The sequence below is a fragment of the Schizosaccharomyces japonicus genome (assembly GCF_000149845.2).
Source record: "Schizosaccharomyces japonicus yFS275 unplaced genomic scaffold supercont5.2, whole genome shotgun sequence".
Classification (NCBI taxonomy): Eukaryota; Fungi; Ascomycota; class Schizosaccharomycetes; order Schizosaccharomycetales; family Schizosaccharomycetaceae; genus Schizosaccharomyces; species Schizosaccharomyces japonicus.
In genome coordinates, this window is record NW_011627861.1 from 1,336,527 (window position 1) to 1,356,048 (window position 19,522).

A 19,522-nucleotide genomic window follows, 5' to 3' on the forward strand; every position below is an offset into this window, starting at 1 on the left:
ACGTTAATAAACTGTAACGAAGCTCGTTAACTCTGACTATCCAGTTTAACGCTTTCCTACACACTTTTTTAAGGATATTAACAATCTCCTACGCTTCCCTACACACTCCTGCGCACTTCACTATATCAGGACGCGCTGGCATTAGTAGGAGGTGCTTGAAAGGATTTGCTACGTCTTTCGTACCAAGTACGAGCTGCAGCCAGTTTGGCCTAGAACCCAATTCTGTGCTTTTCTCTAAGATGGAACTTTCATTTCGTAGTCGGCGAACTCGTTTGGTTGTTGTCTGCTGCGTTAGTATCCTCTGTTTGTTTTATTTCCTTAAGAACTTGACCATTGGGGACTTCTCGAATGCTGCGAAAAAACAGTTTCTCGCTCGTAACAGAGTGATTCAAAACCGTAATCCGTACAGCGTTGTAATGTTACTTGTCACGGATTCGTCAGAAAACGAAAATGACCCTCATTACCAAGATCACGTTGAGAAATTGATTGAGAATCGCCGACGCTACGCTGCTCTTCACGGTATGTAGCTGAATAGACGCGAGAAAGAAGACGAAGCCTGCTCTGACACGAATTTAGGTTACAAATTTGAGCATAAACGTTCTGGTGATTACGGATTGTTTGAGCATGATTCTAGTGTAAGTCATAAGCAAGAGACACTTGTTTTCGTTACAGGACTGCATTTTAACATGTGTTTGTACTAGAACTGGGCAGTCATTCCTGCTATTCGCGATGTTTTAGAGGAGCATCCTGAATGTGAATGGGTTTGGTACTTAACTCCTCATGCCATCATTATGAATCCTTTCGAGTCTTTGAAAGATAAGCTTCTTGAACCTTCACAGCTTTCTCGCTACTCTCTCAGAGACCATCCCGTCAATCCTGTGGGTCCTTCTGTTCGTACATCGAGCATCATTGATCCCAACGCGATTGATTTAATTACTACTCAAGACTACGAAGGCATAAACACTCGCTCCTTCTTGCTGCGGAACAACGACTATGCCGAGTTCTTGCTTGACGTGTGGAATGAACCACTCTATAGAATGGCACCTTTTGAACATGGTGAACGTGGGGTATTGGTAAGTTAATGAGTGTACTGTGGGTGTGCATTTGACGGTGCATTTACCGTGCAGCATCCGCAACTTGGTGTCCCCTTGACAAAAGCGACCGTCCTTGCTCGTACTGGTTTACTAACGGACATTTTAGGAATATCTCTTACAACGTCATCCAACCATTCTTTCCAAGCTTGCATTTGTCTCTACCCGTGTCATGAATTCTTATACGAGTTCCCCTGCTGGTCTTGAATACCGCGAGGGTGACTTTGTTCTTTTGCTTTCAGATTGTGATTCCTATCAAACGTGTAAAAAATCTTTCGAGTAAGTCGATGATGGGACGGACCATTTTGCTCTATTACTAACACAATGTTTTCAGACAATACTGGCGTGACCGAAAGCAATCGGCTAAGATGAAAATTCTTATTGATTCATAATTTAATGGAAGAGGTTTCTCATGTGCTTTTCACGACCTTATTTTTTTTTGTTCGTTTAATACATTTTTCACAAAACTCAAAACAGTTGTATACTGTCCATTTTGCTGCATTCCAAGCCCCCTCTCAAACAACAAACATGAACGGAAAACCCTCCTAGCTTACACTAAATGTGCATCTTATATTACATAAATGGTGTAGACGACTAATCATTAAAAGACCCTACATAAAGTACACTGGCACAAGTTTTCAGGAGCGGAGAAAATGATTTGAACATGTTGAGTGTGTTGTTGAAACACACACAGTATAGGTTACAGGCTTAGTAACGGTAGAAGTCAGCCTTGTAAGGACCCTCAACGGGGACGCTAAGGTACTCGGATTGAGCAGGGGAAAGGGTGGTCAACTTGACACCGAGTTTTCCAAGGTGAAGACGAGCAACCTCCTCGTCCAACTTCTTGGGAAGCATGTGGACACCGAGAGGGTAGCTCTTGTTGTCAGTCCAAAGAGCAATTTGAGCAAGAACTTGGTTAGAGAAAGAGCAAGACATAACGAAAGAGGGGTGACCAGTGGCACAACCAAGGTTGACCAAACGACCATCGGCCAAAAGAATGATGTGACGGCCGTTGCTGAGCTCATAACGGTCGACTTGGGGCTTGATGTTAACACAGTCCTTGGCGTTAGCCTTCAACCAGGCAACGTCAATCTCAACATCGAAGTGACCGATGTTACAAACAATGGCATCCTCACGCATCTCCACGAAGTGCTCAGCACGGATAATGTCGCGACAACCAGTGGTGGTAACGAAGATTTGACCCTCCTTGACGGCCTCCTCCATGGTAGTAACCTCGAAGCCATCCATGGAAGCTTGAAGAGCGTTGATGGGGTCAATCTCAGTAACAATGACACGGGCACCTTGGCCACGGAGAGCGGTACTGCAACCCTTACCAACATCACCGAAACCGGCGACGACAGCGACCTTACCAGCGATCATAACGTCAGTAGCACGCTTGATACCGTCGACCAAGGACTCCTTGCAACCGAAAAGGTTGTCGAACTTAGACTTGGTGACAGAGTCGTTGACGTTGATGGCAGGAACCTTAAGACGGTTGTCTCTGAACATCTTGTACAAGTTGTGAACACCAGTGGTGGTCTCCTCAGAGATACCCTTGATGTCCTTCAAAAGATCAGGGTGACGCTCATGAACAAGAGCAGTAAGATCACCGCCGTCATCCAAAATCATGTTCAAAGGCTTACCGCTGGGGAAAGACTTCAATTGTTGCTCAATACACCAGATGTACTCCTCCTCGGTCTCGCCCTTCCAGGCGAAAACGGGGACACCAGAGGCAGCAATGGCGGCAGCAGCGTGGTCCTGAGTAGAGTAAATGTTGCAAGAGGACCAAGTAACCTCAGCACCGAGAGCAACCAAGGTTTCGATAAGAATAGCAGTTTGAATGGTCATATGAAGGCAACCAGCGATACGGGCACCCTTAAGAGGTTGAGAAGGAGCGTATTTTTCACGAATAGCCATCAAACCGGGCATTTCATTCTCGGAAATCTCAATCTCCTTGCGGCCGAAAGCGGCAAGGGAAATATCTGCAACCTTGTAGTTTTGAGCGACCATTCTTCTTTTTTCCCTCGGTGGTTGTGGTGTGAAGAGGTTGAGTTCAATTCATGGGTTGAAATCACTGGTTATGCCCTGAGCATTACACATGGATTATACATAATACACCGCTGTTATGAATAGCATAGTTTTTTTTAATGTTATGTATATATGTTATGAAGGTTTTACGCATACTTTTCGTTTTTCGCAAAAAAACAAAATATGCATAAATCAAGAACCGATATTGTATTTCGCATACGGACATATTATCTTATCATTTCACATTTTTAATTATGTATAACTTTACACTCTTTAAATTTAAAGTTTCGGTCTTGGTGTGATGACTTAAAATGCACTTCTCTTGAACTCACCTACTCAAAACGTATCTGTTTACGCACTGCAATTGTGCACAATTACACTTGTCTGGCAGTATTTTTGTTCTAATAACGGAGGTTTATGGATAACGGGTCTTCTAATGATCAATTGCATGCGGCAGTTGCTTCTCTGAGTACGGATTTTGAAATCTGTCGCAAGCTTGGAGATGGAAGTTTCGGCACAGTACATCTCGCTGTAGCGAAAACTGGGCAGATGAAACATGAACTTGTATGAGGATCCAGCAGACAATTGAGCATTTACTAACGTTTGCAAAAAAGATAGCGATAAAAACTCTCAAAGTTCAATGTCAATTGAGAGCGGAAGATTTACGAATGCGAGAGTCCAATGTACGAAATCTACATATACAGACTATTAATCGTCACAGGCGCTTCAACATATTTCTAAACATGAAGGAATTATAAATGTATTCCGGACATTCATTGATCGCAACAAGAATGTACACATTTTGATGGAGTACATGGATTGTAACTTGTACCAACTGATGAAGTCAAGGGCTGGGCGACAATTTTCTGTTCCAACTGTGAGAGAAATGTTGCGGCAAATTTTGTCCGGAATAGAGCATATTCATCGATGTGGTTATATGCATCGTGACATTAAACCTGAAAATATACTCATCAAAAACAAAGCATTAAATCAAGGAGCAAGTTGTCCGTACACACTAAAAATTGCCGATTTTGGTTTAGCAAGGCCGCTTCATTCCTCTGCGCCGTTCACGGAGTATGTGTCCACGCGTTGGTACCGAGCGCCAGAGCTTTTACTACGAACGCGGCGATACGATAGCGCAGTGGATATGTATGCGTTTGGCTGTATTGCCTACGAACTTGCCATGCTTCGACCTCTTTTCCCAGGACGCAACGAATTGGATCAACTCAATCGCATGTGTAAAATTCTCGGTAATCCTACTCGACCAAACTGTAACAAAGTGCATGAGTGGCAGATGGCGGGGATGTTGGCTTCTAAATTGGGATTTGCTTTTCCGGATTATTTACCTTACCCAATTGAAAACTTATTACCAGACGAGTGGCATGGTGCACACTCTAAAATGATTACCGAGCTTCTAGCGTGGAATCCGAACTTGCGTCCTTCTGCGAAGCTTTGTATCCTACGGTACTTCTCGAACGGTAACGAAATCATTGAAAGCACCATATCCCCATCCTCACCCGCGCGGTACACCTCTTTGTCGGAAAGAACACTACGGGATTCGTTGGATTCAAAGAAGTCATCCTCAAGAAAGCATTCAAAAACAGCTAATTGGTTCCGTAGAAACCTCCATGGCCTGACACACGCACTAAAAAAGTCTCTTCATGAGGGTCGTTCGTATCATGAAGGAAAGCACGCTGAAAAACATCACTTCTTTTCGCACAAGCCTTCTCATAATACGTCAAAGACACACTCTCTCTCAACCCCATTAAAACACAACTTCGGGCATTCTGGAACCATTTCGACGAATACTACTAACACTACTAACACATCATTCAATCAATCAAAACCTGGGAGTATTATTCAGCCTAAGCGACAACCAATGAAACTGCAGACAAAAGACACACAGAAATGTCTCGCTGATTCTCGTAAATCAGAGGACATAACCGATTTGTCAAACACATATTGGCACCAAGATGACTCTCTTCCCAAATCAAACACAGTTAAACTGAAACCTGAGAATTGCGTTAAAGTAACGACCGAGAAAACCCCTTTAAACTGTGGAGACATGAAATTCCAATCTACCCCTCAAAGTTTTAAAAGCATGAAAGGTTTAACGACACTAAAGCTTGATAACTCTGATGTTTCAACAAATGGCAATTCAGTTGCGATGACTCCTAAAAGCATGATACCCAGATTAGTGAGGAAGTCATATTCAGGAAAGTCTAATTGCAGCTTCGCAAATTCTGTGTCTAACTCAGCTACCAAGTCCATTTACTACACCCCCGGCTTTCCTTCAAATCAAGAAACCCCCATCCGAAACGCTAGGATACAGTCAAATGCTTCAAGATCCCCCTCCTTTAGGGATGCAATTGCTCCTTCCATCTGAGCACCTTCTTCAATTCTTTCAAAGGTCCTTCAAATTTCATAAGCATTCTTTAGACATTATAAATATGACATACGTAGACAGCTAAATGTCCTAATAGGTAGAATGCAATATTTGTTTTCTTTAAATATTAAAACTCAACAAGCTTCATAATTTATTACTACCAGCCATTTCGTTTGTCATCATACGAATAGGTTCTAATGCCGAGGGAAAAGTAAAACGCAAACAGTGACAATTTAAGGAGTGGATTTCCGGAGGGTAATAAGACGGCCTATGCCAACGATCCAGTGATCACAATGATCGCTCATAGAGGTGATCATGTTCATATGTATAGCTGAAGCCTCTTGAAGATCACCCTTTGAGAACGCCGAAACGAAGTTCAAAAGTTCTGCTGTAACATTCTCGGGCAGCATGTCGTTGTTCAAACGGTCAAACAGCATGTTCAAACGCTTGTTAGTATCAATAACGACTCTTTCAATTCGTTTAGGGGCTCTCTCTGAGATACGAGTAATCTCCCCGTTAAGAACCTCAAAAATAGGCATCAAATTTTGAGGAATGTGGCTTCTGTCTCCAGCGGGATATTTCAATTCAACAGGAATAGGCTTCTTTGTGGCCGAAGCAACTGCAGCAGGGGGAGCTTGAGGAGGACTATTGACCATAGGGGGAGGAGCAAAGGCTGGCGTAAAGGAAGGTGCATGCTGAGGAGCGTAACCGTGTTGAACGTTTTGAGGAGGAGGAATAACATTTGCACGAGGCGGCCGTTGTGCAGAAGGAGTAGACAAGCCGGGAGACATCGTAGCTTGTGGAGCATAAGGATTAGGAGGAGGAATGGGCACGGAGGAAGGTGCAGCAGCTTTTCCACCGACAGGCTTCATCTGAGGACTTGAAACTTGTGGGGCATAGGGGTTAGGCCGAGAAGATGGAGTGGCCGCTGCTGCTGCTGTCGTTTTGGGAACCGATGCTTTGGGAGGTTGATAAGATTCACCAATCTTAGGTGGTGCAGGCACTGGTGCGGGCTCGTGGAAGCCATGGTGAAGACCCATGGGAGGAGGTTGTAAATTTGACACGCTGTTTGTGCGTGACAGGTACGAGGGTGAAGTTACACCAGAAGACGGAAATGGGCTCACGATTGCACTTGTCGTAGGAGCAGCACGGACCTGCGGTCTAGAGATGATGGGAGCATCATTCCAACCAGCCATGGTAGTCGAAGCACTCACATCCACTGAACCACGAGAAACCTTGGGAGGAGCATTAGCGGGTACCCCCAGAGGACTAACAACAGGTGGAGGACCCATTGCAGAAGGCACGGGCCGGCTATAATCAGCAGGCATCATGGAACCTGCTGGTTTAATAGAGCCCCAGGACGTAGGCGCAGGACGAGCGGCATATTTGTTGATAGGTACAGCAGCAGCAGGGACAGTAGGAGCAGCAGCTGGCGCATTCAACTTACCAAACAGACGTTCACGCTCTTCAGCAACGCCATCAAATTTTGGAGGAAGTAAATCCAAGCACTCCTTCGCAACATCCAATTTGTTCATAGAAATTAAAATACGAATGTAGGTCAGATAAACTCTGTAAAGATCTGCCAATTTCCAGTCCTTATCTTTAGTAAGTTCGGGGTCTTTAAAAGAGACCAGTGAGCGATACATCGAAATTTTGGAAAGAAGAGCTGAAATATGCTGAACATAAACCGTGAAGATAGATACATCTTCCTTTTCTTCATCGCTCTTTTCCGTAGCCGAGTTAAACTCGGAAAGCCAAAGGCGCACCAAGCTAGAAAGTGACTGTCCGGCGATATAACAGAAAGCTGCACAGTTTGCCGCATCACTGATATCGCTTTGTTCAAGACGATTGCCTAATTCACTGCACAATTCCTGGAACTCTTCAGTTGAAGCATAAGTGCAAATGCAAGCAAATACATCCTTCCACTCTGTGATAGCAGCATTACGCACAGTATTTTTAAGATCACCCTCGGCAACCGATGTAGAGAGACGAAGATACGAAGAGGTGCGACTGTTCTTTTCATAAAACGTTTCTTGAACAAGCTTTCTGCAAGCATTGTCACCGAAAGTCGCAAGCATAAAGGCATCGGCAAATCGTTCTAACTCCAAACACTTCTTGACTGCTGACATTACATCACCAACGATGAAGGCCTTCGTAATGACATTTTCTTCGGACGATGTATCCTCATCATAGATATTGAATGGCAAGGAGAAAGGCAAAAATTTGGAGCCCTGCGTGGAAGTGCTTTCAGCAGGAGAAGCAGCGGTAGGCTCTGCTGCTGCGAGACTACCAAAGAAGTCAGCATCACTGAGATTCTCTGCATTGTTCTCAGGAGTAATTGAACTCTCATCTTTTGCGCCTGCCTCCTTCTCGCCTTCAACGCTTTCGGAGCCGGTAGTCTTCTTAAAAGAAAGGTCAAATCCCAACAGTTCCAAAAAGCGGGTTCTAGGAGCCTTCTTGCTTATCTCGCCCAACAACTTCCAGTTGAGTGCAGAGCTATCAGAATCAGCCTTCTCGGCTTGCTCACCGCAGAACTTCTCGATAGAAGCGGGATCCTTATTCTCAGACACTTGGACGACAGCAGCCTCAACCTCGTTCGCATCAGGTTCAATAGGAATGATCTTCACAACAGAGGAAGTAGAGTTGAAATGAACGAAAGCATTGGGAAATCCGAAGCGACCACCAACGGGAACCTTTGACCACTTGGGTGCGATTTTAAGCGAGAAACTGGGCTCCTGCGAACCAGCAATTGTAGGCAATGTGTTGAAAAACTCGTTGTCATCAATTGCGGCAGCACGTTGAAGATTAGCTTCTTGGGTTTTATCGATATTGGAACTTTGGATAGAAAAGATAGAAACCTTACCGTCCAAAGAAGTCGAAGCAACACGATTGGGATTGCTAGGGCACCAGGAGCTCTTGGTAAACCAGTTGCCAGAACGAGGGAAACTACCCAAGCATTCACTCGTCGTAGTATCCCAAACAAGCATAGAACCATCCTTACCACAACTGAGCAAGAATCTGGGGTCGCTTGCACACCACGACATTGACAAGACAGACTTCTGGTGGCCTGTAAGGATTGACTCCGGAGCACTGGGATGGCGCAAGTCCCAAGTGAGGATGACGGGGTTCCGGTTGTCATCGATAGCTGTCACTAAACGTGTAGCGTTCTCAGGGTGCCAGCACACACAGTTGATACCACCAGTTGCTGCCGACAAAGTGGAGGCTCCCATGTATGAGAGTGTAAGCACCTGGCGTCGGGCCTTCATGTCCCAAACGGTAGTATACTCGGAATCGCTGCCAGAGGCAAGAATATGGGCAACTTTGTTGTTCCAAGCGACCGTCCGCACCTCGGAAGCACGATTCTGGCGTGGAAGAGTAAAAGGGTTCTTAAAGTCGTTCATGTCCCAGATCCAAACATCGCCTTTGTCATCACCAGTGGTCATTAGATTATTTTGAAGTCTGTTAACATCCAAAGTCTTGTGCAGGACTCCTTCGCCAGTAGAGAAACTGTCAATCTGGCATTTTCCAGAGTCATTGTTTAGAATATTTTCGGGGTTCCACAAGCTGACAACTCCCGATTCTTGTACACCGGCAATAACGCCGTAAGGGTTTGATTCACTCTTTCCCCAGCAAATGTCGAAGAATTTGGATTCCACACTGGTCTTGCCAAGAGGAGCACGAGTTTCCGAGCTTGTATCCCAAAGCTCAAGATTAGCTTCCTCGTCTTCTTTCGAACTACCGCTGCCGGCGAAAGGAGCTACTGCCAGTAGACTCTGGTTTTTATTTACGCCAGCAGGAGACCATGCAAAGGTTCCATTCCGTGAGATATCTTTCAGTCTCATTTGCACACACCGTCGAAGAAACCTTTATGTAATAATGTTTCGTAAGTTACGATAAGAAAGTAATGTACACAGTAAAAGTTTCTTACAAAGAAACCACACGCCTGCTTGGTTCGTGTTGGTGGTTGGTTTTGGTTGAGTTTGTTAGAGTGTAACATGGTACTTTTGGTGGAGGGCTTATGGGGGAGAAGCCAGTCTAGGAGCTGCACTCTCCTGCAGTGACTTGAAGCTGCATTGACCAGCGGGATGTTGCAGGGTTTTAAAGCGGCGTATGGCTTAGTAACATGAGAAAGAAGAACGTAAACTCGATTCTAAAAGTCCCTGCTGGTTTGCTGTTTTTATGTTTTGTCCGCGGTTTTTCTCAGGGCTTCGCGAATTTAATTGTTAAGTGATGAATTTGCTACTTTAATGCTACTATGCGTTTTCCTTTTTTTTTGACCAGAAACTGTTTGAAATGAAGAAGCATTGTGAGTTTGTGCTTAACTCTGGATTCTGTCGACAAAATGTGCTCTCAGACTCTCGTATTACTCCGAGTGTGCAGACTCATTCAAAAGTGCAGTCTAAATTGAATAGTTACTCGAGTCATTTTGTGGCTTGAGACGCTAGATGGAATGACGAATTGTCACGAGAACGTTACTCCGTTGAGGATGTACTGGAAAAAAAATACTCAGAAGCTAAACCGCATCGTCAGTATAGAATTGGCTTCAAGCTTATCGGGTGCAATGATATCGGCTATAACGAAGGAGTCGAGAAGTGCGTTCGTCAATGTAACAGTCGATGGGGAATTACCTCAAGAAATGATATAGGTACACAGATCAAGATTCTGTACACAATGAGCTCGCACAAAAAGGTCAAGAAATAGCATGCTTTGGTGCTTGGGGAAAAGACTCGTGTGTGTTCACTGTTATGCTGTTAAAATTAATATAAGAAGCAGCTTCGATAGGAAATAGGGAATACAACTGTATCCTCATAATCTTAGAAGAAAAATATGTTACAAGCAATCGTTGGGCTCGCTCTTAACTCGGACAGTGCTTGTTAACAGCATGTTGTTTAAAGAGCTCCATTCTGATATGTCTTATGTTGATCTGCATTCATTGCCTTAATTCACCGTGAACGCATGTAATCATCGAGTCATTTGGCATCTCGACCGTTGTTTCATGTAGCGACAACTGTGGACATGTCTCAAGCTTTAAGGTAAAAACTTGCACATATATGATGTATTATTTAAACTTGGCAGATCTCCTCCACATGTACATGCGCGGTTTCATCCCATCGACTGACTCTACCGTCCAATTCAACTTGCAAAAATGGTCAGTTGGGTCGTTACAAAGCTAATCACGCTTGATCTGATCACTAACGGCAAGTCATACCTTTTAAAAAGCAGGCACAAATCCATTGATACACTGTCTCTTTCTTCACATACCTCATCCAATTTTCATTCTAACGTATGAATCATGCTTTCATTGCTTGCAGAAGAGTGGGGTTCGCGGTTTAACGATGCCGATAGTCAACAAAATTAGCACTTACTAATTATTCTTAGTTGGTTTCATTTGGTAATTGTGGTGCACAACTTGGACTTCTCGTATTTTGTTCGCGTGCCCTATAATCGAGTAATTAGCATCCATTCTTGCAATACGACTGTAATTGTATATTTATTGAAATAATGTCAGACATTGTTAGACAGGTCAAACCCATGAAGTTACTGTCAAGTTGCTAAAAGTCGTGCTAAAACTATTTATTAAGTACTTGCATAATTTTACTTAAAACACGATCGTTAAAAATGCATGCAGAGGATCAAAGTATCTGCAGGCTACACTAACGACTCATGTTTTAGAGTCATGATGATGTTTTATTAAGAAAACCCAAATCAATTAACGGTGGAAAAACCGATACTGAAAATAAAGTTTAAGCAGCTTAAAAGGACTTGTTAAGCTAATTTAAATACATTTGTAGTTAGACGCTTCGTATTGACAAGAAATGAATGCTTTTTTATGGACGCAGTAAATGAGCTTCGTGGATTATTCTTGAAGAGATACAATACGGATTTGGATAGTTCGACTATTTTCTGCGTTATAACAAGTTTTCATGGAAGTAATGATGCTTTCGCTGCTATGAACTCACGATTCTGTAGCAAATGATGGATAAACGAGCGTCATGAAGTTAAGCATGTCATGTTATAAAATAGAAACTTGACAGGCATTGTTTACGTGTTGCGCGTTTTAATTTAGCGTGCGAGGAGTTGTGTCCTGATGATGTCTGTGTTGGCGACAAAGATATTGTAAGATCTAAAGTAAGTGTGCATAGTGGATTGAAACGAACTCACCACCAAGAGTTCTAAAACCTTATACTTAACCTTATACTTAATAAGGTTGTCTAAACGAGAAGATAAATATTCGAATAATGTATTTCCAAAAGCGATTACGGCAATACAATGAAAATGCAATTGAAAGGATTATCGTCTTTCTTAAGCTGACTCTGTACTGGATCTACAAATGACTTTATCGAAACAAGTGAACTATAACATAAGATTTTTATTATTCAAACCGGGCTAGGCTTTGCAGAATAGTCGAAATACTGCTGAAAGGAGGAATTATAATTGGAGTTAACAGTGTTCGGGGGCCCTGTAATATATCACAGCTTACTTAATAATTAATTTAATTCCGTCATAGACTGTCGAATTCTAAAGTATGAGTGTCTTGATTTGCTCGCACATCACACTAATTGCTTTGTATCTCAGATCTCTTTGACACGGACGCTTATTGTAGCAGAACTATAAGAAAAGTGATAAACTGCCATTTACCTGTTACTAAAAGTAACAACTTGCTATTTGTTTGCTATGCCATCACTTACAACAAAGGAACGCTCCAAAATACACTCATCAAGCAAATTGCTAATAGTAAGATTCCCATCATACATATGACAAAGGAAACACGAATTAGTACGGGTCCTTAATGACAAGTTCAAAAAACCTCTTCTAAAAGAATCTCGAATCGTGAAGATGGACTGTCAATTATTCTTATGTTCCGCAAGTGGGCCAGGTTACCAGCGCCAGTACTGAGTGAGTCTTCTGTCGGTATCCAGTACCACAACTCTTTGCATAGAAAGACATCAAAATGAAGATTCTCTAGTATTGAACAGTTTCGTTAATCGTTTTTATACATTTAATTAATGAAATAGTGGGCGCCTCTTCATTTTTTAATATTCTTCACGTCATTGAGTCAACGACATCGAAACGGAGATGCTTTGTTTAAGGATTGTTCTTTCCATGGGATACATTACTTTATGTTTATATGATTTACAACATGTTTCGCCAATTAAGAGTGATGAAAGTAAAATCTTTCATTGTTAATGTGCTTTACAATATCTGGTTTGCTGATCGAACATATTAGTGTTAATAATCTTATGCGACTGTGTAACCGAGTAATTAAACAACAGCTTTGCAACAATGCGTCCTAACTGATATAAATATCTCCAGTCAAAAAGCTGTAATGGTGCAAAGTCTATCCAGTTACATCGCTGAAATTCAAACACACTATGGTGATGCTGTGTTTAAATAATTGTTTCACCATTACAGAAGGATGGAAATACGCTTGTTTAATGTCGGCATCCAGCAACTATGTCGTCGTAGTATCTAAAAAGAATCAAAGTAAATCTACAATGACTTTTTAATCTCAATTCCCATTCGTTACTTTCCAGCAATGTGGATGTGTAACCAAACACTAATTACAAAATATACTTATATTTTATACGAAATGTCGGAACGATATGCAACTTCAAGTACCTGCAGAAACAGAATCGGTTACATAGAAGTAAGTCTCAACAATGAGTTTGACTTTTTTTGTAGCAATCGATCCATACATTATTTACAGATGATAACTTGCAGCAGCCAGCCAGTGGACATGACTCCTACTTTGAGTCATTTGCGACTGTAGTAGTTGCTGTTGCAGGAGCTGCTTCTTGAGGTTGTTCTACCTTTCCTGTTAAAACATCAGCAAGCGTGGTCTTGGCTTCTGCTTGACGAGCCTTTTCTTCAGCCAAAAGCTTAGGACCGTTCTCGTCAATGTACTTTTTGAATTCGGCATAAGCTGCCTGTTGACGTTCACGCTGAATGTCAATCAAGAGCTTTGGAGGCTCGTTAGACACAGGCTTTCCAAAGAATGAGGTCTTCTGTGAACGCTTAGCCTCCCAGTCACGGCGAAGATGGTCGCGAAGACTCTTTTCACGGCGTGCGTATTCAAGAGGTATATTTTTTCCTTGGTAACTCTTCAATACTGGACGAACGTCCTTGATATCCATGATGGCAATAAATTCGAGCAATGGAATCAAACCAACAAGCTCACGATCATTTGCATCACCCGTCCAGGGGGCCATCGCAATGGCGTTGTCCGGTTGAGCAGACCAGGCAGCAGGGTCAGTATCTACCAGAATGATTTTCGATAAATCACGGTTCATGAAGCTAAGATCTTTAACAATCTTTCCATGGTCGTATCTAGCATGTTCACGACCCAAAGCAGCGCTCACACTGATGTGGTAAGGGTCAAGGTTCTCGATAACTGGACGAGCAGTATTCGTGTACTGTTTTGTGAAAATAACGATTTCGTAATACTGTGAAAGATAGCCCAAAAAGTAGTCCAAACCAGGACGTTTTGCAGTTCTCCAACCGTTTTTACGAGTCCATTCGCTGTGGACGAGGAGATCTTCTAAATCAAGAACTAATGTGTAAGGTCGATTGTAAGGCTCCGGCAAAGGATCTGGAAGCAGCTTATCAAATGCAGGCTCCTGATAATAGTCAAAAAAGTTTACTGTCCGTGCCTTGACTCTTGTCCACCAGTCTAAGATGGACAAACCCGGGGCAGGATAACGCTCAGCCAGCTTTGCTTCCTTTTCACTGTAACGGCGTCCATAGTAAGCGACACCGCCGGCCATGAGACCTAATACTCCCCAGCTGAAGTATCTAGCGTTACGTTCACGACGCATATCTGTGGAGCTAGTATACTTGGGACCCTTGGAATGATCTCTTCCTCCATCATCATCGTAACTTTCAGGAGGGAATAGGGTATCGAGAGACTCTTGTGCCAGAGAAGGCTTCTTCTTCGTTTCTGTGTTCTCGTTTTCAGTGGTATCTTTGTTGCTTTGGTTTTCGGGTACGGCCTGACTGTTGCATCTTGGAAAACTCGTACCAAAGAGTCGTCTATTAAAAAACCTCAGAGATTTTGAAGAAATTGTTTTACGAAGCATAGTTTTCTCCGTTTATTTTATGGTTTCCGCCTCTAAATAATTGAATTTCTTCGCTTCCTTGACCAGTTTACACCCGTAGTACGTGGAGGTTGAAACGACAAGGTAGAACACAAAAAGTATAATAGATTCCATCAGATAAAAGTTGGCTGTATCAGAGCGTTGTGGGTGTTTTAAGGATCATTTTTGGTTTTGTACAAGAGATGTAAAGGTTTCTTTTGTTGCTTTTTCTGAGAGCAACATATGGGAGTTCAAAGACAGGTAACATAAGAGCAATAATATACAGTACTGTATTTATTATGACCATATTGGGTAGTTAGTTAAAGAGGAGACGAAGGGTACTAACTAATAGTAGCACCTTGATGTCTTGTACTTCTTGTATCACAGATACAAAAACAAGAATAATGCAGCGAGCGAGGTTCGAACTCGCGCGTTTATCAACAGCAGAGTTTCCATCGACCATCCGGTCAACTTAAATCTGCCCCCTTAGACCACTCGGGCATCGCTGCTTTGGTTGTTCAGTTGGGTTAAAATGTAATATATAAAGAAATCAATTAGTAACCTTTAAAAAATTTAATTTTATAATCCACTCTTATCCTAAAATGAAGCAGATACATATCTATTATACTATCCATTAGTAGTCGGGTATGATCCTTATAGCGCCTTAAACGCAAACGGGATGCGACATTGAGTTGAAACCTAAAAGAAAATGTGAAAAATGTTACTAGAAAAGCATGGAAGAACAACTCGCAGACAATACAAAATGAGTCGCATTAATCATTGTTTAAGAGACAACATGGAATGAAAGAATTTCTCATATTAATTTAATTAATCAGGAGAGTACATAATTTTTATTCTGTAAAGGCAATCTCTAGGAACAAAACAGCCGCGATAACAGCAATGAAAATATTCTTGATACATTTTACTCATGAGTTTTGTAGAGTTATATACTTTACGTGTTAACATTTCGTTGTCGTGTCTGACTTGTCTTAGTATCTTGAGTTTTTATTTGACTGGTAATTGCTGGATTAATAAGAGCTCATGTTACTTTTATTTATTACATACTTTGACATCATTTCTCTTTTTTCGAATAAAGCCATTGATCAATTTAGGACTTGGGTGAAATAAGCGTACACGAGTTCGGCGGCCAGGTTAAATAAAATTTAGGAAGAATTCGATTACATTTTACATTTTCAAGATGCCTACGTACTCGCTATTGATTTTACAATTTCAAGTTCCATAACATACATAGCATATGCATCCCGTAAGTCGATTCATACAAAATCCGGCTTTTCAAACAATTCTACTCTATAATTAATTATGTTTGTAGGAACATTCCAATATTACTGTTTCCATTTGCATAGCACAAGCCTTTATAGTTGTTAACAAATTTGATCATATTTAATTATATGAATAATTCAGAGTCTGATCCAACTTGACTGTTAAGTTATCGCCCAAGTATTGATCTCAGCGTCCTTACAGAATGCCATTATTAGTCTATACAATACGTCCTTTTTTATTACGTTTGTTAATTACACAAAACAAAAAATTGATATTCCTTCACCTCTATCAACAAAAACATATAACGGTTTTTCTCAATTCCACATTGCAAATAAGAATGGTTTTCTCCTCGTCTTTTGATTAAACTGAAACTAGAAGCAGATAAATATGAGAAACAATTCAACGTCCTTGTAGCGACGGCCTTTCAAACGTGCACTTTTGGAATTTCTTACAATCAATGACCTTCCCTATGTCATGATTTTCGCCATTGGTCAAATACACAGACGTCCTTCGTTCCTTTACCTCTATTTTTGTTTACATCGTAATTCCGCCGTTGTCCAGACCAGTGTTCACTCTAAATACAACTCTAGAATAGGACCTGTAAACGACAAAATATCCAGTCAATGTCTATAACAGAGCACGAAAAGAAGATTCACGGACTTGTTGACGTAGGTAACCTGGCACAATGGTCGGCTTCTACGGAGAAAACAGGATTTCCCATATCAAATGTCCGTGACGATGATATAAATACGTATTGGCAGTATGTGAACTTGCAGCGTCATTGTGAACTTTTTGACACCGTGAAATATGAATTCTTTTAGTACAAAGATTCTATGGACAAACTGTCATTAACACGTAGCTAGATCAGATGGTTCACAACCTCATGTGTTATACGCAAAATTTATCAAGCGTGTAGAAATAAAGTACCTAAGTATCTACTTAATGTACAGCCTGGACGAGTCGTACACTCCTAGCAAAATTCGCATCGCTGCAGGAACCGGTCTGCATGACCTCCAGCCCGTTGTTACAACCGAATTAGAAGAACAAGAAGGTTGGCTTCATATCCCCGTTGGTGACTACGGTCGTAATGGCCTTTTGGAAACCTATATGTTGCAATTGAGCATCCTTTCCAATCATCAAAATGGCAAAGACAGTCATATCCGCCTCATAAAAATATATGCCCCAGAAGCGTACGTAAAGAAGGCACTACCGATAATCAGAATACGAAGTATTGCTAACAACGCAGACCCCAAGCACTCGCTGTCGACGAAATCCCATACACCAGCATCCAGTTTCATAGTCGAAGTCAATTGCGGTAGAACTTGAGGCGAAATACAATATTAAATAACATGAAATTGAACATTGTGCGAATGAAAGCCATCACAAGTCAACCACCTCCTCTGATGCCCTATGTCTCACCCATCACAAAAATCATGTACTCTATATGAAAATGATATTTGAACATCGAACACCAGTACTACTAATACAAATGGAGCCGGTCGACGTATCTGAAAGGGAATGGGTGCATGGTATTGTTTCAAACGAATGTGGTTTCACGTTCGAATAGTGCATGCAGGCATATCCGAAATCCAAAAAGAATGAATAGGCGAGAAGGTGTTAGGTACGCGTATAAGTGGCAGCATTTGGATCCCTCGACTTTAATTACGGAAAAGTTGCAGGAAAGTTAATTGCTTAAAGAAGCTTCTCAAGCTCCTCACAGACAGCCTTGGTGATATCGGCAGTCATAGCCTCACCACCCAAGTCGCGAGTGTAGAGGCCACGGCCACCAATAGACTTGTCGTCCAAAACCTTACGAACGGCATCGTCAATAGCTTGAGCCTCAGCAGGTGCGTTCAAAGCCCAACGGAGAAGGAGGGAAGCGGACAAAATGGTACCGATAGGGTTGACAATACCCTTACCAGCAATGTCAGGAGCACTGCCGTGAATGGGCTCGACCAAGCAGTGAACCTTCTCAGAGGTCTCTTGGGGAACACCGGAAAGAGAGGCAGAGGGCAAAAGACCCAAACTACCAGGAATGCAAGAGCACTCGTCAGAGATAATGTCACCAAACAGGTTGTCAGTCAAGACAACACCGTTGAGGGTACGGGGGCTCTTGACGACAAGCATGGCGGCGGAGTCGATGAGTTGGAAGTTCAAGGTAAGCTCAGGGAACTCCTCCTTGAAGACCTTGGTGCAAGTCTTGCGCCAAAGACGAGAAGAGGCAAGGACATTAGCCTTGTCCAACATGGTAACAGGGGCAGGAGGGTTGCTGCGCTTGGCCAACCAGGCGGCAAGACGAGCAATGCGAGTAACCTCCTCAACGCTGTAAGGCCAGGTGTCGCAGGCCTTACCGTCACCAGTGTCCTCCTTACGGTCACCGAAGTAGCAGCCACCAGTCAATTCACGAACAACACAGAAGTCCACACCCTTGGCGACTTCCTCACGGAGAGGACTGCACTTGACCAAAGACTCACTAGCAAAGTTACAGGGACGCAAGTTGGCCCAAACATTCATGCTCTTACGCAACTTAAGCAAACCCTGCTCAGGACGGCAGTTAGGGTCAGTCCATTCAGGACCACCAACGGAACCCAAAAGCACACCGTCAGCCTCCAAACAGGCTTTAATAGTCTCATCGGTCAAAGGAGTGCCGAAGGCATCAATAGAGGCACCACCAATCTTGTGCTCCTCGAACTCGAGCTTCAACTCGGGGCGTCTCTTCTCCACAACCTTCAAAACCTCAACGGCAGAGTTCGTAATTTCAGGACCAATATGGTCACCAGGGAGGACGACAATCTTCTTAGTAGCAGCCATTTTTACTCTCAGTGTTCCTATGCTTACCACACGCTACGAGTTTCTCGAGACAAATGTGTTTAGTTAAAGGTAAGTTCAGATGCGAGATTCAGAAGCTTTATTCACATCGCCGACATCATCTCGAAGCCTACGTCATCACAATATATACACGTGGTGCGGGGTAAGAGATCTACCCGAGCGGCCCTAGGGAAGATGAGGACAAACTTAAGCGACAGTGAGGGAAAACAGAAGGAGGGGTAAAACAAAGCGGGGAAACAGCAATTGCTACACATAGCGACATACATACAGTACGAGAGCTTACATTCACTATACCTAACAACAAACAGCACTAAGCAAAACAGCACACTACACCACCAGTCATCCCCGTCACATCGTCTGAAGCAGCAGGACCACTACAGTCGATGAGAAGAGGAATTTTACACGTCAGAATACACCAGCTGCCCTACACGACGGGACCGTCCAGAGGACGAGAAACCCGAGGCGTAAGAGATCATCGCTGAAGGGGGAGAACAGAACCTGAAAAGAGATCCTGTTGTCCCTCCCGAAGAAAGAATTGCCTCACTCTTCGGGCAACGGTGCTTCCAATCATCATCCGTGTTGAGTTCTGTGGCTAGGTTAGGAAACCCAAGCCGGACGTATACTATAGAAATGATCCTATGGAGTATCGTCGATGGTTTTTCGTGGAGCGAGCCGTGCCCTTTTATAGTGTTTTCGTGTGGGGAAGAGCAGTCACGGTGTGGGGGTAGTGAAGGAGAAAGGACGCTAAACTGTGTTGTACGTCGCTAAACAGTTTACCGTGACTCACTCCCTCACACAATATTAATTTAAAAATTTTCTTAACGTTTCTTTAA

General features: G+C 42.8%; 7 protein-coding genes and 1 non-coding gene across 8 annotated transcripts; 3 read left to right on the plus strand and 5 right to left on the minus strand.

The window, feature by feature from the left end:
* Window positions 1–120: 120 nt before the first annotated feature.
* SJAG_03555 (alpha-1,2-galactosyltransferase) lies at window positions 121–1,738 on the plus strand. Its single transcript, XM_002174658.2, has 5 exons — window positions 121–519; window positions 577–635; window positions 702–1,073; window positions 1,201–1,370; window positions 1,426–1,738. The coding sequence occupies exons 1-5, from the start codon at window positions 240–242 to the stop codon at window positions 1,481–1,483; spliced, it is 939 nt and encodes a 312-aa protein (XP_002174694.1). The 5' UTR covers window positions 121–239; the 3' UTR covers window positions 1,484–1,738.
* SJAG_03556 (adenosylhomocysteinase) lies at window positions 1,483–3,212 on the minus strand. The gene has a single exon (XM_002174659.2). It carries the CDS (start codon window positions 3,099–3,101, stop codon window positions 1,800–1,802), a length of 1,302 nt encoding a protein of 433 aa, XP_002174695.1. The 5' UTR covers window positions 3,102–3,212; the 3' UTR covers window positions 1,483–1,799.
* Window positions 3,213–3,384: 172 nt separating this feature from the next.
* Window positions 3,385–5,682, plus strand: SJAG_03557 (CMGC/RCK protein kinase Mde3). Its single transcript, XM_002174660.2, has 3 exons — window positions 3,385–3,683; window positions 3,734–3,802; window positions 3,841–5,682. Exons 1-3 carry the CDS (start codon window positions 3,537–3,539, stop codon window positions 5,503–5,505), a joined length of 1,881 nt encoding a protein of 626 aa, XP_002174696.2. The 5' UTR covers window positions 3,385–3,536; the 3' UTR covers window positions 5,506–5,682.
* SJAG_03558 (COPII-coated vesicle component Sec31) lies at window positions 5,627–9,518 on the minus strand. The gene has a single exon (XM_002174661.2). The coding sequence runs from the start codon at window positions 9,345–9,347 to the stop codon at window positions 5,739–5,741; it is 3,609 nt and encodes a 1,202-aa protein (XP_002174697.1). The 5' UTR covers window positions 9,348–9,518; the 3' UTR covers window positions 5,627–5,738.
* A 3,503-nt stretch (window positions 9,519–13,021) lies between these two features.
* On the minus strand, window positions 13,022–15,117 carry SJAG_03560 (TIM23 translocase complex subunit Tim50). Its single transcript, XM_002174662.2, has one exon. It carries the CDS (start codon window positions 14,580–14,582, stop codon window positions 13,251–13,253), a length of 1,332 nt encoding a protein of 443 aa, XP_002174698.1. The 5' UTR covers window positions 14,583–15,117; the 3' UTR covers window positions 13,022–13,250.
* On the minus strand, window positions 14,985–15,088 carry SJAG_16111. The gene has a single exon. It is a non-coding gene; the product is annotated as a tRNA-Leu (tRNA).
* Window positions 15,118–16,137: 1,020 nt separating the features above from the next.
* SJAG_03561 (anaphase-promoting complex subunit Apc10) lies at window positions 16,138–17,353 on the plus strand. Its single transcript, XM_002174663.2, has 3 exons — window positions 16,138–16,620; window positions 16,724–17,050; window positions 17,107–17,353. Exons 1-3 carry the CDS (start codon window positions 16,484–16,486, stop codon window positions 17,177–17,179), a joined length of 537 nt encoding a protein of 178 aa, XP_002174699.1. The 5' UTR covers window positions 16,138–16,483; the 3' UTR covers window positions 17,180–17,353.
* Window positions 16,664–18,824, minus strand: SJAG_03562 (3-isopropylmalate dehydrogenase Leu1). The gene has a single exon (XM_002174664.2). It carries the CDS (start codon window positions 18,669–18,671, stop codon window positions 17,553–17,555), a length of 1,119 nt encoding a protein of 372 aa, XP_002174700.1. The 5' UTR covers window positions 18,672–18,824; the 3' UTR covers window positions 16,664–17,552.
* Between the last annotated feature and the right edge of the window lie 698 nt (window positions 18,825–19,522).

Excerpts from the sequence above, each read along its gene's own strand:
- SJAG_03562 (XM_002174664.2), bottom strand. The coding sequence starts at position 18,671 with ATGGCTGCTACTAAGAAGATTGTCGTCCTCCCTGGTGACCATATTGGT.
- SJAG_03556 (XM_002174659.2), bottom strand. The coding sequence starts at position 3,101 with ATGGTCGCTCAAAACTACAAGGTTGCAGATATTTCCCTTGCCGCTTTC.
- SJAG_03561 (XM_002174663.2), top strand. The coding sequence starts at position 16,484 with ATGTCTATAACAGAGCACGAAAAGAAGATTCACGGACTTGTTGACGTA. Across the intron at positions 16,621-16,723 it reads GATATAAATACGTATTGGCA|ATCAGATGGTTCACAACCTC; the intron begins GTATGTGAACTT and ends ACACGTAGCTAG. Across the intron at positions 17,051-17,106 it reads AAAATATATGCCCCAGAAGC|ACCCCAAGCACTCGCTGTCG; the intron begins GTACGTAAAGAA and ends CTAACAACGCAG.
- SJAG_03560 (XM_002174662.2), bottom strand. The coding sequence starts at position 14,582 with ATGCTTCGTAAAACAATTTCTTCAAAATCTCTGAGGTTTTTTAATAGA.
- SJAG_03557 (XM_002174660.2), top strand. The coding sequence starts at position 3,537 with ATGGATAACGGGTCTTCTAATGATCAATTGCATGCGGCAGTTGCTTCT. Across the intron at positions 3,684-3,733 it reads GGCAGATGAAACATGAACTT|ATAGCGATAAAAACTCTCAA; the intron begins GTATGAGGATCC and ends TTTGCAAAAAAG. Across the intron at positions 3,803-3,840 it reads TACGAATGCGAGAGTCCAAT|GCGCTTCAACATATTTCTAA; the intron begins GTACGAAATCTA and ends TAATCGTCACAG.
- SJAG_03555 (XM_002174658.2), top strand. The coding sequence starts at position 240 with ATGGAACTTTCATTTCGTAGTCGGCGAACTCGTTTGGTTGTTGTCTGC. Across the intron at positions 520-576 it reads ACGCTACGCTGCTCTTCACG|GTTACAAATTTGAGCATAAA; the intron begins GTATGTAGCTGA and ends ACACGAATTTAG. Across the intron at positions 1,074-1,200 it reads ATGGTGAACGTGGGGTATTG|GAATATCTCTTACAACGTCA; the intron begins GTAAGTTAATGA and ends CGGACATTTTAG.
- SJAG_03558 (XM_002174661.2), bottom strand. The coding sequence starts at position 9,347 with ATGAGACTGAAAGATATCTCACGGAATGGAACCTTTGCATGGTCTCCT.